This window comes from Herpailurus yagouaroundi, unplaced genomic scaffold (genome assembly GCF_014898765.1).
Source record: "Herpailurus yagouaroundi ecotype Mexico unplaced genomic scaffold, PumYag 163, whole genome shotgun sequence".
Lineage (NCBI taxonomy): Eukaryota > Metazoa > Chordata > Mammalia > Carnivora > Felidae > Herpailurus > Herpailurus yagouaroundi.
Window position 1 is genome coordinate 8,742,251 of NW_024412404.1, and position 23,570 is coordinate 8,765,820.

Genomic DNA, 23,570 nt, shown 5'->3' on the forward strand with positions numbered 1-23,570 from the left:
GACTAAACCCTACACATTTGATACACTGAAATGTCCATATTAAAAAATAAACAATAATCTCAAAAGAAGTGAATTCTTTTGTTCAAGAACACAAGAAAATACTTGTTCAACCAATTTTTACTGAAGGAAAAATAAATACGGATAGAAGGGCTAGGATGGAAAGAAAACTGCCCAAGAGGGTTCTTATCCAGGGAGAGAAGGATAAGGAGTTAACAAAAGAACAAAACCTAGACATTCTATTTTTCTTAGCTTTAGGCTCTAATCTCAGCTGAGATCAGAAAGGAATTCAGTCTAATATGCTCAAACAGAAATATATTTGATACATTCACCAAACAAGAATGGTAGAAGTTTTTATCCAAGGCCATTCAACAACATGAGTTAGTAATTGGGATATTAAACAGAGATTGGGGCTGAAGTTTCCTCAACTCTGCCTACTTTTCAGAACAAATTTTTATTATTTCACTGAAAAAAATGGGAATAATCTCTAGATTTTGATAATCAAATCACATTTCAGACTACTCTTTCTGTGCAACCTGTGTATTTCCCTTCTGCTCACATTGATTACTCTTGCTTTTTTCACAGATCTTTCTAATTGCTTTCTTCATTAAGCTACAATTTGCAAGGGAGTCCCTTCCTTATTTTTATCACTGGTTCCTTCAAACTAACATCATCCTTTGCTGCTTTTTAGAACTTCATAGGAGCCAAAGAGTCTCCCTAGGAGTTCCCTAAGCCTAAATTTTAGATATATGGACCAAACTACAGACATTAATGTTTCAAAACCTTTTGATAGTAAAACAGATATCAATAAATTATTGAGTAAAAAGATCCAGAATGACTTGCCTAGACATTTCTCTTCCTGCAGTGGTTCTCAAAGTATTGTATGTAGATTAACAGCACTAGCATCAAAAGGGGGAAATTGTAAGAAATGCAAATTCTAGGCATTACCCCCCCCCCCACCTACTGAATCAGAAATGCAGGGGAGTTTGGGATGGAGGTGAAGAAGGGGGAGGTGATTTTTATGCATGATAAAGTTTGAGAACCACCATTCTAGTGTATTCCAATACCAGATATAAGTAAATAATACTTTTCTTAGTTCTAAAAGCACAATTTTACCCTAGTGAGTAAAAGCATTTTCTGACTTCGTCAATAAAGCTTACAGCATTTTCAGAACCACTTAGGCGACTATTTATCTGATAATTTGAATTAAGAATTGAGCAGGTCCATCCGAGGCTTTAAAGCTGTTGTACTGTGCTTACTAGTATGAATGAGAATGAGGGACATCAGTTAGGATAGTGTGGGGACACTTGAGCCACAGATACAACCGTAGAGGTTAGTCAGGTTAGCACTTCATAGTCATCAAATCTTGCCCCCAAAGTGGTTTGTCGTTTTATAACTGACTTTTCTCATGTCATTTTTTCCCCAGATACCTTTATCAATGAATGTGTCAACCTTTCTGGCATACGACCAGCCCACAATAAGTTACTGTGGGGTGCATCATGAACTTCTCTCTCATAAGTCCTTTGAAACGAATGCACAGGAAGATACGATGGAAACACACCTAGAGACTGAGCTGGACCTGAGCACAATCACAACAGCTGGCCAAATCAGTGACCATAAACAGCAGCTGACTTAACTGAGCTAAGCGGTAGCCAAGGGTTGCCACCAAACTTTGTAACCTCAAGGACAAAAATGAGGAAGATTTGTTCATTGTGGACTCTCAAAACAAAACAAAAAAAAAATCCCCTGTCAAACAAAAGTCCAAGATCTATCCATGAAATAAAGAAGACATGAATTGTTTCAAGTCTACACTTTGTAATTAGCTAAGTTGTGCAGTATTTTTTTGACTTAAACAGAGTATGACCCTGAAAACAGAAAAAGAATCTTTTTTTTCAAAACTCATCCTACCTACCTGTAAAAACTGTACAGAGCTAATGTATTTTTCATATTGTAAAGTTTCAATTATAGAAACAACTGATATGTACAGTACCATAATTTAATTACATTTTACTTTACAAACTTTACACATTTCAGTTTCTAAGATTTTAAATTAACAAAAATTTATTTCTTGTGTTATTCAGAGTTACTCAGTTTTGTAGGGACTGTTTTGTTACTGCTTTTGTGCCCAGAAACCTTGACTCTAAAATTCTGTGCTGTGCGAAACATGCACGATTTTTATCATGCTTACTGCGTAGAATTTTATCTACTTGTTCCAGAAATAATACATTAACCAAAAAGGATTTAATTGTTGAGACTTGTAAGAGGTTCTTCAATTACATAGGCAGGTTTTTCTTATAAATGAAAAAAAAAATCAAAGATTTTTTTAACACTTCTTCTCAGACTTAACTGTTGCCTTGAATTACAGCCTAGTTTCTAAGCAGTGACATGTAATGACAAAGAGGGATATTTTAACAACATATTTCTGAATGAATTGACTCATTATTTCATTATTTTGAGTAACCCATTGTTAACGGTAGGGGGAAGCATGGACAAAACATCACTGGAAACAAAGGCTGTAACCACAGCAACAGACTTTGATACACTTAAAAGGTGCAGCTGCCAGTGACAAAGAAAAACTTGTTACATCTCATTATTTTCAGGCCAAGGTGGGAAGGATAGAGCATAATAATTGTACAGTAGCAAATTTTCTCCTAATTAACCCAAAGTGGTTTACCTAAAAATAACAATCAGTTAGTGCAAAATGTGCCTGGTTTTTAAGACAACTTTTCATTTAGAACTGCGAGGCTATATTTTGGGAACATCTCAACGGAAATATGTGAAAATTTTCACTTTGTGTGCTACATCAATTCTCTCCTGGAGAAGAACTCTAAACATTGATAGCTCATTCAGTATAGATATGAGCCATGGTGGAGAACTTTATACACAAGTAAACTGTGAATATCTTTTAATATGTTCTAAATTGTTTATGTTGCCATCCATAATGAGATTTGCTTCTAAATTATCTGAAAAATAACCCAGAGTAATTTGAAGCCACCCCAGATCATATAGTGATTATGTAATTTGTATTATAAAGCTAATTTAAGTGAAATCATGAAAACCTAACTTTTCAGAGGCTGAAATAATCAACTTGTTTCTGTTGTTTGCTTGACACAGGTTATTGTTTGAAAATGTTATTTTATCTATGATATCCACACATTCTTTTGTGTGTTTTTTATTATAAAACTACAAGTTTCAATTGAATTGCACTAGGAGAGATGCCTTTTTATGTTGTCATTTTGCATTCATAACATCAAAAATAGGTTGAGCAAATGTCAATCCAACAGGAGTCAAACACAATCAAAAACAATGAAGAAAAGAATTTGTTAAGACCAGTGTCAAGTTTTTAATTTCTTATTTATTCCAAAGAAATTATACCTACAAAAGTCTAGTTTTATGCAGATTTATCATGGCAAATTTAAGAGCAACTTAAAGAGGAATAAACTTTAAAAATGTACAGCAAATTTTTCTTGAAAATACAGTCATAAAAAAAATTGGAAGAAGCAAACTCTCTTACTAATTTAAATGAAACTAAATGTCTCAGTACTTATATCAACTATTTAGCATCCCAGATTTTGTAACATATTTTGCATAAATTATTTGCTATTCAAAATTTTTTGTCATTTTACATCTAATTTTCATCTTTACTTTTTCCAATTTCTAATGTCTTTGCAATATATTATTCTTAGTGTTCTTAATCCTCTACATTAAGATTTTGTTTTGCATAGTTAGCAAATTTATAGAGGATTAATTATAAATCTATTCTTGTGGGTCTGAAATTGGATGCAAAATTTTATTTATTATGTAAACCAAAATGTCATTTGCAATCTTTTTTTCATCAGAAGTTGTCCTTGCAAAGATCAAGCATCTTTTAATTGGCGCAAAAAAAAGCATTTTATATATATTTCCAGACATTTTCAAATTGATAAATAACTTTTAGAAATATAAGGTTCTAGGGAGGTTCACAAATGTATGCCCTTGACTTCCTGAAGCAAACATTTTTTAAAAATTTTAAATTCATCTAAGTAAACAACTATAAATAGAAGCAGTCATCTTGGAACCACAGCTCTGTGCATCTGAGAACTTAATACAGTAAGAGCCGAATAAACTAAGAATTTTTAGATTTCTCATATTTGAAATTAAACCCAAAGGATCTTTTACAAGAAAAAAAAAGAAGATGCTGGGTTTTTGTTTGCCTAATTTTTATTTTTCCATGTTCAGGGCCATGGGGGAGGGTGGAAAAGGGAGTGAAAACCTCTTAGAGGAAACTATGTGTAGAATCTTTATCACACATTTGCAATTTATATATTTGTGTCTAAAATCCTTAATTATAACTTATCTTTTTCAGTATTCAGTGATCTCCTACTTCCTCTTGCTAACCACCCTGTCCCCAAGTCTCCTCCCTCTCTGCCTATTGCTCATTTAAACAACAGAAATGTTGATATGTTTGGGATCAAAAAATGCAGTTTGACCCAGCATGGTTACAATAACCATAGAAGCTGCAGCAAAAAATAAATTTATGCAGTGTTTTGAGGTTTATAAACCACATTTTATATAAATTATTGCATTTTGTCTTCATAACCATCCCATGAAGACACATTAATCTCAAATAAGTTGAGACTTACCCAAGAACACAAGGCTAATAATTGGTGGAAATGAACCATTCTCAAAATTCATAGCCTGTTAGTCTTTCCACTAAACTAAAAGCCTTCTCTCTGATCAGAGCCAGAGAATTTCCAGAGATAGTGAATAGAATGAAAAAAAAAATGTTCGTCATGTTGTTTAATCTCTAATTTAACTCAGTTCTTCTATCTGTATAATATATGAGCTAAATGAACTCTTTCTATGTGCTACTCTGGCTCTCACATTAAAATTTTGTTCAAAAAGTAAAGCAAGTCATAGATTTCTTAACATATTATGTCATTTGTAAATGTGCAGATGAGTTGCTTCAAGGAAGTGGATATATGTAGGCCCAAGATATGGACATAAAATCAAGAACCACAAGGAAAGAAATCAAAGACCATCTAAATTGAGATTGCGTGGGTTATAAAACAGATCCATAGTGCGATGTTCAACACATGTTCAACACATGTTCAAATGAACACATACTCAATTCAGAGCTAATTGGGAAGACTTTTATATTTTTTTCCTTTTTTTTAAATCTCAGCAACAGTACTTCTTAAATTGTGTTCTTAAACCTTTCTTAATACAGAATAATTTTCTCTATTCTCCTAATAAAAATGGAATGTAATTTATCCAAACTGATGTATAGATGCCAAAACATATTCTAACAAGCAAGTAGTATTTTATTGATCTGCTCATTTTTACCAACTCTCTATATTCCCTCTTGAATGTTCCAGAAAACCATAAAACCATACAGATTTTAATATAAATTATATTTTTAGAAGGAAAGAAAACTTGTCTACATTCAACATTCAAGACAAATTACATAATCCTATCTGAAGTCATTTCAGACTCCACAAACTCCTTGGAAATAGCAATATCTCTTTGCAAAAATATTTTTAAAAATAAAGCCACTGTAAATGGGAGTGAAGACCTTATTTGGTTATGTCTGCTCCTGACTAGAAAACAGATATCATCTCTCAACCTAAACATTCAAAATAAGTAAAGAAACTGAAAGCACGAAAATAGATAACATATGTGAACTATTAGTATGCTTGAAGAAAGAAGATCAGATGTGCTGAGTAGATGGAGGTACAGGAGGGAAGAGGAAGTAGGACTGGCAGATATTTAGCCTCAGGAAAAACAGTGAAAAATCTTTACAGCAAAAAACAGTAACATCTTACACTGACATACCTCTTAATGGTTTAACTCACTGGGTAATAAATAGTATAATGACCTAGAAACACATAAAAAGTCCCAAGGTCTAGATGGGTTAGCTATGCAGTTAAGAATGCAGATGCACTACTCTTTCAGTTAAGAGTTTCCAACTACTGCTATGACCTCAATGCACTACCACTGTCTCTAACTAGAGAGGTACCAAGCGCAGAAGATCCAGGATCCATGCTTTCAAAACTGACTCTACCACAAGGGTAGAGTAGACTGACAATCAGCAACTGTGCTTTATTTTAATATCAATTATAATGAGGAAGAAACATTTAAGAATACACCAGAGTGGTGATGGGTTATTTTCAAAGCTCTCTCACAGCTTCCATTATGATTTCAATGTGAGATAGGAGGCTGTTTATATTTAACATTTTTTAATTTAGGGTAAAATTCATGTTTTAAAAAGTCCACAGTTGATTATTTACTTTTCTATTAAGAACAGTGAACGTAAAGCAACAGAGTGAGTGCTTGAGCCATCTAGGACTTAGAAAACTTTTGAGTTTCTTCCTCCTCTTTCCCAAACATTTATAGATTTTGTTTTATATGTGTGTCTTACCGACAAGCTAAGTAAAAATTGGTTTTGAATAAATCAAGTAATATTTCAAATGCATCAAGGGACCTTGTGATAAAGGATACTTGAAGTAAATCCTACTTGTTTTCTAATCTGAAACATCACTCACTAATTTATCATTTGTAAGTTGATTTCAATATATCTTGTGTTATATAACGCGGCACACCTGTACTGCATGGCCTTGAAGGTTCTATGATGCAGTCTTTGCCTCAGGCTGTGTAAAATAAAGAACTGACTCTAGGTTTTGAGCAAGTCTATACACACGGTAGTGTGATCATTTTCAATCAATTTTACTTCTTGAATTTACCTGGATTAATGTGGAAAAATAGTATTAAGATAACATGGATGAATAAAGTTGACAGTTTTTTTTTTCTATTTACTGGTTTAAATTTTTGCTATGTAGCATATCCTCAAAGTTACTATTAAAAGAAAATCCTTGGGCACCTGGCTGTCTCAGTCAGCAGAGTGAGCGATTCCTGATCTCACGGTTGTGAGTTTAAGCCCCACATTTGGCATGGAGCCCACTTTAAAAAAATTAAAAAAAAAAAGAGTAAATCCTTTGGGCCCATCCTAAATTTGCTGAATCAGAGTCTCTGGAGCTAATCTGATGCATGCTAAGTTTTGCAAAATACTGTTCCAATGAATTTATTTTTACCAAGTCATTCAATTGTTTTTTTATTGTAGTCTGAAATTATTAATTCTTGTGCTTTCTTGTGCCAATGTGAACCTAGTTTGCTAAGCCTGGCTGAACATTCTTCCTGACTGGAGGAATGCAAAACAAAAAACAACTATACATAAAAATGGTCAGGTTGTTTCTTGACAGATTGTATTGTTTATAGGTTTTGTTCCCCATTAGCTCTTTCAACAGGAATATTTGAAACAATCTTAAATCAACACAGTTATTCACTTAACTAAAATTTATCATTTGCTCCCAGGGATAATAATATAACAGTAGAAAAGCCAGAAGTGGGGAAAGAGCAAAAAACTGACTTATGATGTACCAGGCACTGGGCTGTCCCCACCTGATTCTCAAAACTTTTTAGGAAACAGGTATAGCCACCATTCTAAAGAAAAGGAAAATAAGGATTGTGATAATTGAATAACTTGCCAAAGCTCATACAAGAGAGTCAGATATAATATCCAGTTCATCAGACTCTAAGGATGTCCTCCTATCACCCTGTAAGCACCCTTTTCAGAAGTGAGAAAAAAACCATAATCAATATAATTTGACTCAAATATTTTAACAGGGGATGTGAAGACAGCAGAGAAGGAATATACTTTCCTATTCTTAAATATAAAAAATTGCTTAAACTATTTCACACTGTATAGAGATTTCCTTCAATATCTTAAGTCAGCAACTTAATGGAAATAAATGTCCATTACTTTCTTGAAGTTTTATACATTGTTTCCTAAAAGGAGTGGACATTTAAAATAAAAACCCTTCGGGGAGCCTGGGTGGCGCAGTCAGTTAAGCGTCCGACTTCAGCCAGGTCACGATCTCGCGGTCCGTGAGTTCGAGCCCCGCATCAGGCTCTGGGCTGATGGCTCAGAGCCTGGAGCCTGTTTCTGATTCTGTGTCTCCCTCTCTCTCTGCCCCTCCCCCCATTCATGCTCTGTCTGTCTCTGTCCCAAAAATAAATAAAAAACGTTGAAAAAAAAATTAAAAAATAAAATAAAATAAAAACCCTTCAAAAGATATTCCCAAATATTCATGTTGTATTTCCATTTCCAATTTCCCTAGCTATATTATAAAACTATAACAAAAATATAAGTGGGTATCCACAATAAAATCTTTAACTGGCAAAATATAGAAGGAAGATGTCACTTGAAGCAAAACCTCGACAGTCAATAAAGTAACCACATGCAAATGACAACACAAAGAAAAACACCAATAATATACAGTCACAAAATGTTAACTGGCAATGACATGGCTTGAGTTGCAGGATATTTCCTATGAATGATCTTATGTGGGAATATTTTTCAAGGAGAATTTTTACTTACCCAAATGATTTGTGCAGTGGGAGAACACTCCAGAAAGGAGGCAAGAAGACAGCCTTTATAATAACGTTGGCCCTGCTTGTTCTATTATTCAGAACAGAGTATACAGTTTAAATAAAAAACAATCTTCCTTGTGAAAGCAACGCAAATGTTTTCATCACTATATGCAGGTGGCCAAATAAATTACATTTATGTTTAAAATCAATCTTCAAGTGAATCTTCCTCAGTCTCAGCTATTAACAAATGATATTTAAATAGTCTCAATTCCATTACTGTCTCTAGGAGATTTTTATTAAACCATTGGACTAAAAACCTCTTCTATTTCTCCCTGAACTTGCACAAGTCCAAGGTGATATAATTCAGAAACTACATTAGCATTTAACTCTATCATACTACCTGAACATGTAGCGTTCACGTAAAACGCATTGTCTTTTATAGTGTGGAATTCAAGAGACAGTGAAATACTAAGCCACATTTCTACTAAAAACTACCACTACTATAACTGTGATAAAAGTATGCTATATGTTTAAAATAATAAATCCAGAAAGAAAGAAGCTCTCGCATCCTGCATCTAATATCACTACATGTGTTCATTCTGGCACCACTACACCACACAAAAATTTTAGCTGAAAATCTAAAGTAATTCTGATTTTGGATAACAAAGATGACCCTGCTATCTGGGTTGAAGATTCAGTGGACGATAACGAAGAGGACAAAAAATTACACATACCAAGAGGTAAGTGAAAGAAATGTGATTTAATGTCATTGATCTGTGGATAACTTTTGAAATTAAAAATTAAAATTTACAACATTTTGCATCTAATGTCATCAATAAAGGCCAATATGGACATTAGGGACTAAAAGCAAACAGATATTTGTGATGGAAATATATGTCAAACAATAGATTAATGGAATTAACTGTACCAAAAGAAATAATATTAAGAATAAAAATTAGTTAAAGCACTATCATTTCTCCAGGGAGAAAGTGAAAAGTCAGAATAAAAGATTCAAACTAAATACCAAATGTTCTTTCAAGATCAATTTTGAAATGTCCGAAAACTATAAACCCCAAATTAGTGCTTCAACAAAATGAGTAATTACATTAATTCACATATACCTAGTTAAATTCTGTTACTGAGAAATAACTTGTATTTAAGATATATTCCATCTGTTCCTACTAGTTTACATCAGTAATATATTTGCTTTCAATCCCAGATTCATAAAGGTAATGCCCTAAACAGAATGACGAAGATGTGCTGAAAGACTGGATCAATCCTGTCATTCTTCTCTGCTATAAGGCAATATTAGAGTGGTAGACCTACCGGAGAGCTGGAAATATCGTTTCTAAAATCCTCTCTAGCAGTTTTTGACGTAGACACTTGTAACATTCATTATCTATCGGTCTTATTTTATATTCATTTATAAAATAAGGAATTACTGTCTTGAGATAAGAGCCTGGATGGCCCATTCCAGCTCTGGTTACAAATGTATAATAGATTTAGGTAAAAACAATGAACTCTGAACTCTGCTATCTGAAGAAAGACTTGAGATCTTTGTGATGTCAACATTTTCTTACCTTGGGATTTGATGGAATCTTACATTCACTGTGTTATACATCCTTCAAAGCTCCTTGCCAGTTTCCTATTTAACAAACTTCAAACTTGAGTTCCTTAAACCAACATTACATTATAAACATGGCTATTTCAAAATGAATCCTTGTAAAATTTCATCATTTTGTGGAAGGATAAAATAAGGCTGGGGTAGTAGCTTTTCTTGGCTTTTTCTGTGTCTTTGATTTCAGTTATGGAATAAAAATGTGTAAGCTCAGTATGACACCTTGGTACTACCATAATGGAATTGGAAGAAGAGTCTTCTAATGGATAAACACTTCATGTAATATAAAACAGAAATGTAGTTGGAGATCACTTCTTTTTAACTCAATGAATGATCTGATATAGTTTTCAGATAATGCATGCCTTCTTGCACCTGAGAATATAAATATTATTGTCTATAATGATGACATGTTTTCTTTGTCATATACTTTTTGCTTTCTGAGGCAGACTTCAGACAATTGATTGTGCTCCATAATTGCCACCAGAAGAAACTTCTAATTATTTCCAGAAAGAATGACATAATACTGAGAACTTTAAGATAAAATGATAATTAACTAACACTTAATGAATGTTTACTTTTCTAAACATTTACATGTATATATTTAATCCTGATTAATATGGTTAATAGGATTAACAATAACCTTATGAAGTACTATTGTTACCTCCTTAAGAAGATAAGAAAAATGATGCTCAAAGTGATTATATAACATGTAGCTACTAAATCATGGAACAAGAATTCAAATCCAGATGATAGGTATACTGACAAAGTGATCGCTACTAACTGCCCACTTAAAGTCCACTTCAAAAGCCCATTTCTTAACTTTAAAAGTGTATTCACTGAAAGCTATAACTGAAGACATTTTTCAATGTAATGGATGTTTATTACATACCTAATATATTTCTGGTGGAGGGTAAAAATCCTTGAGAGATACAAAAGAATGTATTAAATAACTTGTTCTCAAGAGACTTACAGTCTTAGCAAGGAGAAAAGACATCCATATGAAGCAAAAACAACAACAACAACAACAACAACAACAACACAAAAAACACAAAACTCCAAATTGAATACCTGCAAGAAAACAAAGCAATCAAAGGATGAAATCAAAGCCAAATTGTTGGGGAAAACTCTGGGCAAAAGTGAAAACTGAGATAGAACTTGAGACTGACAGTATTCAGACAGGCAAAATGAAAAGAGAAGAAAGTTAAGAGTATTATATTTTATATATGGATATTATTATTTGAATAATATCCATTAGATTGATGCTTGTCTGGCAGAGAAATACCAAGCTCAATTGTTGTCCTGATTGTCTAAAAATTCAGAACCAAATTTTACTCTTGACAGAGCAAACCTTTTAGCCTTTCTATTTGGGCATAAACATTTCCCATCTTTTTTTCAACTTTATTTGTCTTTATATTCCTTTTCTTAAAATTTTTTTTTACGTTTATTTTTGAGAGAGAGACAGAGCGTGAGTGGAGGAGGGGCAGACAGTGAGGGAGACAAAGAATTCAAAGCAGGCTCCAGGCTCTGAGCTGTCAGCACAGAGGGCTCAAAGTCACAAACTGGGAGATTATGACCTAAGCCAAATTGCAATGCTTAACCAACTCTGCCACCCAATGTATATTCCTATATATTCAATGTATTTTACCTTTCTTTTGGGGGGAGGCTTAAATCATATCAATCTTTTGTCTTATGTCAATTTCAGTAAAATGTTCATAAAACATTTTTAAGAGTGATTCAGGCAACCCTATAAATTTAAAACAATTATGTGAATTTAATAATTTCTTAGAAGTTAATAACGTAACATCCTCAGTCAAATTACTCTTTGGTTCCAGGTGAGAAAATGGTCTACAGATTTACTGAGTTTTTCTTTTTTTACTCTTTTCAGTATTTATGTTAACATTGGTGAATACTAACCAGGATTTTTATCCCAAAGAGTAAAAACAAAAATGCTTTTTGACTGCTACATTTCACAAATAAAGAAACTAAATAGAATATGAGTAAATGACATGCTCAAAATCACTTTGGTAATAGACAACAGACTCACTACTAGAACTCACATTTACTCAATATTATTTTTTGTTACAAAATATTTCATGAACACATCAAAATTTAACAAAGTATGCAGAATTATTTCCACCTTAGAAGTACAGACAAGGGGCGCCTGGGTGGCGCAGTCGGTTAGGCGTCCGACTTCAGCCAGGTCACGATCTGGCGGTCCGTGGGTTCGAGCCCCGCGTCAGGCTCTGGGCTGATGGCTCGGAGCCTGGAGCCTGTTTCCGATTCTGTGTCTCCCTCTCTCTCTGCCCCTCCCCCGTTCATGCTCTTTCTCTGTCCCCCCCCAAAAAATAAATAAAAAACGTTGAAAAAAAAAAGTTAAAAAAAAAAAAAGTACAGACAATTGTCAATAAAGCTGTTTTTTTTTTAAGGTACAGTCAAATAAGGTTGAGAAATGTTCTCTTTCCATCAAAGTTTGCTTGTCATTTGGACTATTCACTTGCAGCAGTCTGTGTGTTCCCTTGATAGTTACAAATTTCTATTCACATGTATTTATTCAATGTGCCTTTTCTTTTGTACAGTGATTGTCTTTTATATTATATCCCTAATACTTTGGTGTTTTTAATTCAATTCAATCAAATAAGTATTTATTCATTTATTCAGCCTTTACTAATAATATGCCAAGGACTGAGATAGGCAATAAAGTGATCAAATACTTAAAAGTGAATAAATGATTGTAATTTAATATGATATTTCCAACAATGAAGTATGAGCATGGTGCTGTAGGACTGAAGGGGAGAGAATGATTAATTTGGATTGGAGAAAATCAGATAAGGCCTCAGAACACTTGCTATTTGAGACTCTGGATTCTAAAGATTGTCAGTCACACAAACACACACCTGTCCTGCAAGTTCCATTCCCCACTCCTAATTAGTTTGGTATTTTAGAAGTATATTAGCTTTTGGAAACCTAGGACTACAGTAGTTTTTGAGTCTGGTAATTTCCTCAGGATAGCTAATAACCTGATTTTTTTATATATAAATATTAAAGATTATTTTTAATTTTCCCTTCCTCCAATCTTCTAAATTTAATCCTCAAATCAAGAGTATTCAATTGAGCCATTCCATGATAAATTCAAGACACATGCAATTTTACTAAATACAAATAATAAGTAATAAATGTCATAGACTGTCAGAAGTTTTTCATTTTGTTTTGTTTTTAACACGTATCATGCAAATCCAATCTATGTGTATCAAAAAATCTATATTGCAGTTCTCACCTCAGGAATATGTGAAAAAAAATGTAGAAGAGGTATATCTCCCTGTACAATTTAAGTTTTCACCAATTACTGGTTATGACATGACTGCTATTAAAGTGAATAAGAAATAGGTTATACATAGAGAGTCTTTTGTATTTTATTCTGCTATCAAATAATTCCTTAAGAAAGTGAAAAACTATTAGCAAGGTGGTTAGATCATCTGATATGGCAATAAGCAGAGATGCTTTAGTAGCTGTTCGGTATCATTAGCTCTTAACTTCCATAAATATGTTTTATTTCCTTCAATAAATACATCTTTTTATAAGAATATCATTATTCCCAAAGGATTCCATTATTTGTTTGTTGTCTACGGAAATTTCTTATTAAATCCTCAAGAATCACCTTGCATTAAGATGAGCCGAAATAATAAAAGTAAATTCAGTAACTAGTTGAAGGCATAGTTTTCTGATCTTCCTACTTAGGAAAATGAATATTTTTTTTATTTTAGAATTTCAGAATATATCAATATTAAGAGAGTTCATTATGAATAATGCTATCTTAAAAAATGCCAAGGGAATTGTATCTTAATGTTCTTCTCCTAAAATACTCTGTGGATAATGAAGAGTATGCAGTATGGCAAAAGTGGCCATCAGTATCCCCAACATATAGAACTATATGATACTCAAACAATTATTTTTCAAAAATAAATTACATACAAAGTTTCACTCTAGGTAGTTCTCCACAGTGTGACCCATGATATATTATGATAAATAAGGCTATGAAATTGAATTCATTAGACTGCTACTATTTATATTACATTAAATACCTAAAACATCCTTAATGTGAGTGCTTTAAATGTTATCTTTAAAATGTTATCTATGTAGGGTCTATAATTTGTAGTGACTATACAATTATAAAAGCCTTTAGGTTTCTGAAGGTTCATGACTATCCTTAATTCTTATTAAGAGGCAGCCAGATCTAGTCTGAGAAACTCCAGTTGATTAACAAAGAAAATTAATGTGCTTTTCAATTAATGTGGCCCTAAAACTGTTCGGACTAATGTGAAACACTGATATTGACATTCCTGAGTGCAAGAGGAACAGGATGGAAAGGTGCTGGTAAATAACTAGACACTCTCCTGAGAGGCTCTGAGAAATACTATTAGATCTCCATCTGCTGGTTGGAAATTCCAGACTCATAGGGTATAATGCTAGCTAAAATACAAGGCTGGGATGATACCCACCGTTCCTTTTCAGGTTTGTAACCCATCTACTCCCAAAAAGACTTGTGACAATTTATAGATTAAAACATCTGCATAATTAAACATTTTGAGCTAGTGATCATTAGGAGACAGGCTATATTTTATAATCACTACTGAATTTCTCATAGCATATTAAATTTGCTACAAGTTCATTCTCCCAAAAAAATCCTGCCTTGAAAACATTTACTAAAATAGAATAAGAAAATAAGAAAAATGGAAGAAAAGGCTACAAATTAAAGAAGAGTTAATAGTAAATTTATAATGATATAATTCTAAATAAAACGGCATAATTTATCAGTCCTCTGAACTATGTGAAATAAAAGTATATCCAATTTCTCTCTCCATCAAGGCATATCATAGTTGACTTTGATAGAAAGGTAAGCAAGCAACAGTTAGTTTCAGGGCCCTAAATAAAACCACAGGAGATTAGTACATTATTCTGATTATTTTATTCTTCTTCATGTTTCCTCTAGCTTCTCTCTTCTTTCTCCACCTCTCATTTGAGTGATATATGATACGTATTCAACATAGTGACAGAGGGTGACAAGACTTGGAAAGTAAAAGCTTACATTAATTTGTCTTCAATATGAATTGTCCAATTATAGCATAGTATATAGCTCTATTAGCTTACCAGAACATATAAATAAGGTTATATTTAACTCTATAACAGATTTGAGAACCAAACCTTTGTTCCAAACTCCTTTTGGACTCAATAAATAGAATGCCCCAGAGCTCAAGAATATTCAGATAAGGCTCAAAGCGTCCCTTTTAAAAAGATCCTTTGACATTTTCATAAAAGCAGATCTTTGCTCATGGCTGGATATTAAGGACCTCTACAAATTCCTTGAATAATCAAAGACTTGGCTTTACATGACAGTACGTGTGGTGTTCTATGAAAGATCCAGAAGCCAGCTAATGAGAATTGCTAAAAAATATTAAAATATCTCTTAAAATTATTTTTGTCAAACCAGTCTGTGGTAGAAAGTTGTCCATTGGAGTGCATTTACATGTGATTACTGTAATGAATAGCAGGATAAAAAGAAATCCACCAGAGGACATTTCCACCTTTCCCCAGAGCCACAGTATCCCAGAAAACACACCGATCTCAGGGATACCATTGTAAGTTTTTTAATAAGTGGACAATATTCATTCTATTCACTTGTTAGTGATTATGAAATTCCCAAATGGTAAGGTCTTACCAAAGCAAACCCTGAAGCATTTAGCATTTAAGCTATTTCATTCTGGGAGAGAAAATGCCATTTAAAAATAAGAGTACCAGTTGGTAATAAATTATATGTAGGTCACTCCAGTGTAGTATTTCAATCACTTCAGTATTTTTATCTCCACCCCCCCCCCCCACCGGACAAAAGTGTCAGAAATGAGGCAGGAAAAGCTATTAACTGAATCATTCACACAATGAATAGATGTTGTCAGTCTGTTCTTTTGATGGAAAATAATGAACAACTGATTTATTTATAATGGGTAATTATGATAATATACCTTCATTTTCCATCTTTTCCAATACATTATAGATATTTTATAATTGTCTTATTTCATACCTAATTTGAAATCATATGTTTCCATAAAAATTTCTTCTTTCTCAGGCTTTTATTTAACTCCTTTTGGCTGGGGTATAATTAAAGTGTTTTAACTGACTTGGTTCCCTTGTCTTGTTTTCTCTTTCAATTTTCATCCTTTTCTCCTAATAGAATTGATCCATATTTATGCTACTAGAGACTGAAATCTGAATTTTAAGTAGATGCAGAATATATTTATACAATCACTATAGAGTGAATCTTGTTAGCACTTATTTGATCAAGTTTGCCTTGTTTCCTTTCTGAGATGGAGGGAAACACAGCAGGTAAAGAAGATAGAAACTGATTTGGACTTCCAAGAGAAGGAATTCTTGGTTTTAAGAATCATGGCAAGAAGACATAATTCATCCTGTTTTTCAAATTTTTTAGAGCATAAATGAGCATTTCCTTTGAACTTTTCACCCCAACCCTGAAATAAATTTTATCTTTTCTAAACATTCTTTTTTTTTTTTTTTTTTTTTTTTTTTGGCCATAGGACATGGCTGCCCAAACACTGGACTCTGCTCCACATGTGACACAAATCCATATATGAAAATGCCTTTGGGGATATGCCTCTACATGTAATTGGAACTACTGTTGAGGAAAATAACCACCACATTATGGATTTTTTTCTTTTTTTTAGAGAGAGAGAGAGAGAGAGAGAGAGAGAGAGAGAGAGAGAGAATGAATCTTAAGCAGGCTCCATGCTCAACACCCTGACATGGGGCTTGATACCCTGAGATCATGACCTAAGCCCAAATAAAGAGTCAAACGCTTAACCAACTAAGTCACCCAGGCTCCCTATAGGGAACATAATATTTTTAATGTTTATTTATTTTTGAGAGAAAGAGAGACAGAGTGTGTGTGGGGAGGGGCACTGAGAGAGGGAGACAGAATCTGAAGCAGGCTCCAGGCTCTGAGCTGTCAGCACAGAGCCCTACGCAGGGCTCCCACTCACAAACCAAACCATGAGATCATGACCTGTGCTGAAGTCAGACGTTTAACTGACTGAGCCACCCAGGTGCCCCATGGAACATAATTTTTAAAAGAACACATAAGAAATGTATTTTAGAGCTAGGTCCAGGAAAAATTATCCTGAGAAATGGTTGTACCTTGTCCCTGATGAATCTAGTGCTCTGTAACACACCCTATCTCCTTTACATCTCAACTCAGGAACTCTGAGTTGGGTTACACTTGATAACATAGTAGCCAGGCAAACCTCCCTGTTGAGGGTCTTGGCTTTCTCTTTTTTATATATTGTTTATTTCCTCTTTGTAGTCCTATTTTGTTCATTTTATTTCATATGTCTTTTGTTATAAGAAGTCTCAAATTATTTTGGGGGTAGCAAAAAGTATAAAATAAGGAAGTAAACTAGAGTTACTATTCTGAAAGCAGTTTAGATTCTAACTGCAATGGTATAATCTGATCTTTGAAATGCTGTTTTGGTTGGTTGTTGTTTTTTTTTTTTTTTCCAGCATCATGCCCGCTTTCCAGTGTCCCATTATTGAATCATCTTTAGATTTTCAGTTCCTTAATTTGTATCTTACCTATGAACTCTTTAAAAAAACAACAACAACCTTACAGATATACATACACACCCACATAGCACACTCCTTTCATGTACTATTCTTCAGATACAAAGATCACGAAGTAAAGCAGGGCATATATTTAAAGATTTATCCACGAGGAGGGAAGATGGCGGCGTAGGAGGACGCTGGGCTCACCGCGCATCCTGCCGATCACTTAGATTCCACCTACACCTGCCTAAATAACCCAGAAAACCACCAGAGGATTAGCAGAACGGAGTCGCCGGAGCCAAGCGCAGACGAGAGGCCCACGGAAGAGGGTAGGAAGGGCGGCGAGGCGGTGCGCGCTCCACGGACTGGCGGGAGGGAGCCGGGGCGGAGGGGCGGCTCGCCGGCCAAGCAGAGCCCCCGAGTCTGGCTTGCAAAAAGCGGAGGGGCCTGACGGACTGTGTTCCGACAGCAAGCGCGACTTAGCGGCTGGGAGGTCATAAGTTAACAGCTCTCCTCAGAAAGCGGGAAGGCTGGAGGACAAAGGGAAGGAAAGCTGCTGAGCCCCCGGACGACAGAGCTCAGTTTGGTGGGGAACAAAGGCGCTCGCCAACGCCATCTTCCCCGCCCATCCCCCAGCCAAAATCCCAAAGAGAACCAGTTCCTGCCAGGGAACTTGCTCGCTCCGCGCAAACACCCAACTCTGCGCTTCTGCAGAGCCAAACCTCCGGCAGCGGATCTGACTCCCTGCTGCTGCCACAGGGCCCCTCCTGAAGTGGATCACCTAAGGAGAAGCAAGCTAAGCCTGCCCCTCCTGCCCCTGTGCACCTTGCCTACCCACCCCAGCTAAGACGCCAGATCCCCAGCATCACAAGCCTGGCAGTGTGCAAGTAGCCCAGACAGGCCACCCCACCCCACAGTGAATCCCGCCCCTAGGAGAGGGGAACAGAAGGCACACATCAGTCTGACTGTGGCCCCAGCGGTGGGCTGGGGGCAGATTCAGGTCTGACTGCGGCTCCGCCCACCAACTCCAGTTATACACCACAGCACAGCACAGGGGAAGTGCCCTGCAGGTCCTCACCACGCCAGGGACTATCCAAAATGACCAAGCGGAAGAATTCCCCTCAGAAGAATCTCCAGGAAATAACAACAGCTAATGAGCTGATCAAAAAGGATTTAAATAATATAACAGAAAGTGAATTTAGAATAATAGTCATAAAATTAATCGCTGGGCTTGAAAACAGTATAGCTGACAGCAGAGAATCTCTTGCTACAGAGATCAAGGGACTAAGGAACAGTCACGAGGAGCTGAAAAACGCTTTAAATGAAATGCATAACAAAATGGAAACCACCACAGCTCGGATTGAAGAGGCAGAGGAGAGAATAGGTGAACTAGAAGATAAAGTTATGGAAAAAGAGGAAGCTGAGAAAAAGAGAGATAAAAAAATCCAGGAGTATGAGGGGAAAATTAGAGAACTAAGTGATACACTAAAAAGAAATAATCTACGCATCATTGGTATCCCAGAGGAGGAAGAGAGAGGGAAAGGTGCTGAAGGGGTACTTGAAGAAATAATAGCTGAGAACTTCCCTGAACTGGGGAAGGAAAAAGGCATTGAAATCCAAGAGGCACAGAGAACTCCCTTCAGACGTAACTTGAATCGATCCTCTGCACGACATATCATAGTGAAACTGGCAAAATACAAGGATAAAGAGAAAATTCTGAAAGCAGCAAGGGGTAAACGTGCCCTCACATATAAAGGGAGACCTATAAGACTCGTGACTGATCTCTCTTTTGAAACTTGGCAGGCCAGAAAGAGTTGGCACGAGATTTTCAGTTTGCTAGACAGAAAAAATATGCAGCCGAGAATCCTTTATCCAGCAAGCCTGTCATTTAGAATAGAAGGAGAGATAAAGGTCTTCCCAAACCAACAAAAACTGAAGGAATTTGTCACCACTAAACCAGCCCTACAAGAGATCCTAAGGGGGACCCTGTGAGACAAAGTACCAGAGACATCACTACAAGCATAAAACATACAGACATCACAATGACTCTAAACCCATATCTTTCTATAATAACACTGAATGTAAATGGATTAAATGCGCCAACCAAAAGACATAGGGTATCAGAATGGATAAAAAAACAAGACCCATCTATTTGCTGTCTACAAGAGACTCATTTTAGACCTGAGGACACCTTTAGATTGAGAGTGAGGGGATGGAGAACTATTTATCATGCTACTGGAAGCCAAAAGAAAGCTGGAGTAGCCATACTTCTATCAGACAAACTAGACTTTAAATTAAAGGCTGTAACAAGAGATGAAGAAGGACATTATATAATAGTGACAGGGTCTATCCATCAGGAAGAGCTAACAATTATAAATGTCTATGCGCCGAATACCGGAGCGCCCAAATATATAAAACAATTACTCATAAACACAAGCAACCTTATTGATAAGAATGTGGTAATTGCAGGGGACTTTAACACCCCTCTTACAGAAATGGATAGATCATCTAGACACACGGTCAATAAAGAAACAAGGGCCCTGAATGAGACATTGGATCAGATGGACTTGACAGATATATTTAGAACTCTGCATCCCAAAGCAACAGAATATACTTTCTTCTCGAGTGCACATGGAACATTCTCCAAGATAGATCATATACTGGGTCACAAAACAGCCCTTCATAAGTTTACAAGAATTGAAATCATACCATGCATACTTTCAGACCACAATGCTATGAAGCTTGAAATCAACCACAGAAAAAAGTCTGGAAAACCTCCCAAAGCATGGAGGTTAAAGAACACCCTACTAACGAATGAGTGGGTCAACCAGGCAATTAGAGAAGAAATTAAAAAATATATGGAAACAAACGAAAATGAAAATACAACAATCCAAACGCTTTGGGACGCAGCGAAGGCAGTCCTGAGAGGAAAATACATTGCAATCCAGGCCTATCTCAAGAAACAAGAAAAATCCCAAATACAAAATCTAACAGCACACCTAAAGGAAATAGAAGCAGAACAGCAAAGGCAGCCTAAACCCAGCAGAAGAAGAGAAATAATAAAGATCAGAGCAGAAATAAACAATATAGAATCTAAAAAAACTGTAGAGCAGATCAACGAAACCAAGAGTTGGTTTTTTGAAAAAATAAACAAAATTGACAAACCTCTAGCCAGGCTTCTCAAAAAGAAACGGGAGATGACCCAAATAGATAAAATCATGAATGAAAATGGAATGATTACAACCAATCCCTCAGAGATACAAACAATTATCAGGGAATACTATGAAAAATTATATGGCAACAAATTGGACAACCTGGAAGAAATGGACAAATTCCTGAACACCCACACTCTTCCAAAACTCAATCAGGAGGAAATAGAAAGCTTGAACAGACCCATCACCAGCAAAGAAATTGAATCGGTTATCAAAAATCTCCCAACAAATAAGAGTCCAGGACCAGACGGCTTCCCAGGGGAGTTCTACCAGACGTTTAAAGCAGAGATAATACCTATCCTTCTCAAGCTATTCCAAGAAATAGAAAGGGAAGGAAAACTTCCAGACTCATTCTATGAAGCCAGTATTACTTTGATTCCTAAACCAGACAGAGACCCAGTAAAAAAAGAGAACTACAGGCCAATATCCCTGATGAATACGGATGCCAAAATTCTCAATAAGATACTAGCAAATCGAATTCAAAGGCATATAAAAAGAATTGTTCACCATGATCAAGTGGGATTCATTCCTGGGATGCAGGGCTGGTTCAACATTCGCAAATCAATCAACGTGATACATCACATTAACAAAAAAAAAGAGAAAAACCATATGATCCTGTCAATCGATGCAGAAAAGGCCTTTGACAAAATCCAGCACCCTTTCTTAATAAAAACCCTTGAGAAAGTCGGGATAGAAGGAACATACTTAAAGATCATAAAAGCCATTTATGAAAAGCCCACAGCTAACATCATCCTCAACGGGGAAAAACTGAGAGCTTTTTCCCTGAGATCAGGAACACGACAGGGATGCCCACTCTCACCGCTGTTGTTTAACATAGTGCTGGAAGTTCTAGCATCAGCAATCAGACAACAAAAGGAAATCAAAGGCATCCAAATTGGCAAAGATGAAGTCAAGCTTTCGCTTTTTGCAGATGACATGATATTATACATGGAAAATCCGACAGACTCCACCAAAAGTCTGCTAGAACTGATACATGAATTCAGCAAAGTTGCAGGATACAAAATCAATGTACAGAAATCAGTTGCATTCTTATACACTAACAATGAAGTAACAGAAAGACAAATAAGGAAACTGATCCCATTCACAATTGCACCAAGAAGCATAAAATACCTAGGAATAAATCTAACCAAAGATGTAAAGGATCTGTATGCTGAAAACTATAGAAAGCTTATGAAGGTCATTGAAGAAGATTTAAAGAAATGGAAAGACATTCCCTGCTCATGGATTGGAAGAATAAATATTGTCAAAATGTCAATACTACCCAAAGCTATCTACACATTCAATGCAATCCCAATCAAAATTGCACCAGCATTCTTCTCGAAACTAGAACAAGCAATCCTAAAATTCATATGGAACCACAAAAGGCCCCGAATAGCCAAAGTAATTTTGAAGAAGAAGACCAAAGCAGGAGGCATCACAATCCCAGACTTTAGCCTCTACTACAAAGCTGTCATCATCAAGACAGCATGGTATTGGCACAAAAACAGACACATAGACCAATGGAATAGAATCGAAACCCCAGAACTAGACCCACAAACATATGGCCAACTCATCTCTGACAAAGCAGGAAACAACATCCAATGGAAAAAAGACAGTCTCTTTAACAAATGGTGCTGGGAGAACTGGACAGCAACATGCAGAAGGTTGAAACTAGACCACTTTCTCACACCATTCACAAAAATAAACTCAAAATGGATAAAGGACCTGAATGTGAGACAGGAAACCATCAAAACCCTAGAGGAGAAAGCAGGAAAAGACCTCTCTGACCTCAGCCGTAGCAATCTCTTACTCGACACATCCCCAAAGGCAAGGGAATTAAAAGCAAAAGTGAATTACTGGGACCTTATGAAGATAAAAAGCTTCTGCACAGCAAAGGAAACAACCAACAAAACTAAAAGGCAACCAACGGAATGGGAAAAGATATTTGCAAATGACATATCGGACAAAGGGCTAGTATCCAAAATCTATAAAGAGCTCACCAAACTCCACACCTGAAAAGCAAATAACCCAGTGAAGAAATGGGCAGAAAACATGAATAGACACTTCTCTAAAGAAGACATCCGGATGGCCAACAGGCACATGAAAAGATGTTCAGCGTCGCTCCTTATCAGGGAAATACAAATCAAAACCACACTCAGATATCACCTCACGCCAGTCAGAGTGGCCAAAATGAACAAATCAGGAGACTATAGATGCTGGAGAGGATGTGGAGAAACGGGAACCCTCTTGCACTGTTGGTGGGAATGCAAATTGGTGCAGCCGCTCTGGAAAGCAGTGTGGAGGTTCCTCAGAAAATTAAAAATAGACCTACCCTATGACCCAGCAATAGCACTGCTAGGAATTTATCCAAGGGACACAGGAGTACTGATGCATAGGGGCACTTGTACCCCAATGTTCATAGCAGCACTCTCAACAATAGCCAAATTATGGAAAGAGCCTAAATGTCCATCAACTGATGAATGGATAAAGAAATTGTGGTTTATATACACTATGGAATACTACGTGGCAATGAGAAAAAATGAAATATGGCCTTTTGTAGCAACGTGGATGGAACTGGAGAATGTGATGCTGAGTGAAATAAGCCATACAGAGAAAGACAGATACCATATGGTTTCACTCTTATGTGGATCCTGAGAAACTTAGCAGGAACCCATGGGGGACGGGAAGAAAAAAAAAAAAAAAAAGAGGTTAGAGTGGGAGAGAGCCAA

The 23,570-nt window shown here is 35.8% G+C and overlaps 2 protein-coding genes across 3 annotated transcripts in view; one reads left to right on the forward strand and one right to left on the reverse strand.

The window, feature by feature from the left end:
* LRRTM3 (leucine rich repeat transmembrane neuronal 3) overlaps nt 1–6,671 on the forward strand; it is a 164,985-nt gene extending 158,314 nt beyond the window's left edge. Inside the window, exon 3 of the mRNA XM_040485153.1 lies at nt 1,424–6,671. Within this exon, the coding sequence (XP_040341087.1) occupies nt 1,424–1,633 (210 nt within the window). The 3' untranslated portion in view covers nt 1,634–6,671. The remainder of the gene's footprint in view (nt 1–1,423) is intronic.
* CTNNA3 (catenin alpha 3) overlaps nt 1–23,570 on the reverse strand; it is a 1,766,595-nt gene that overhangs the window by 1,157,774 nt on the left and 585,251 nt on the right. The gene's annotated exons all lie outside the window — the stretch shown is intronic.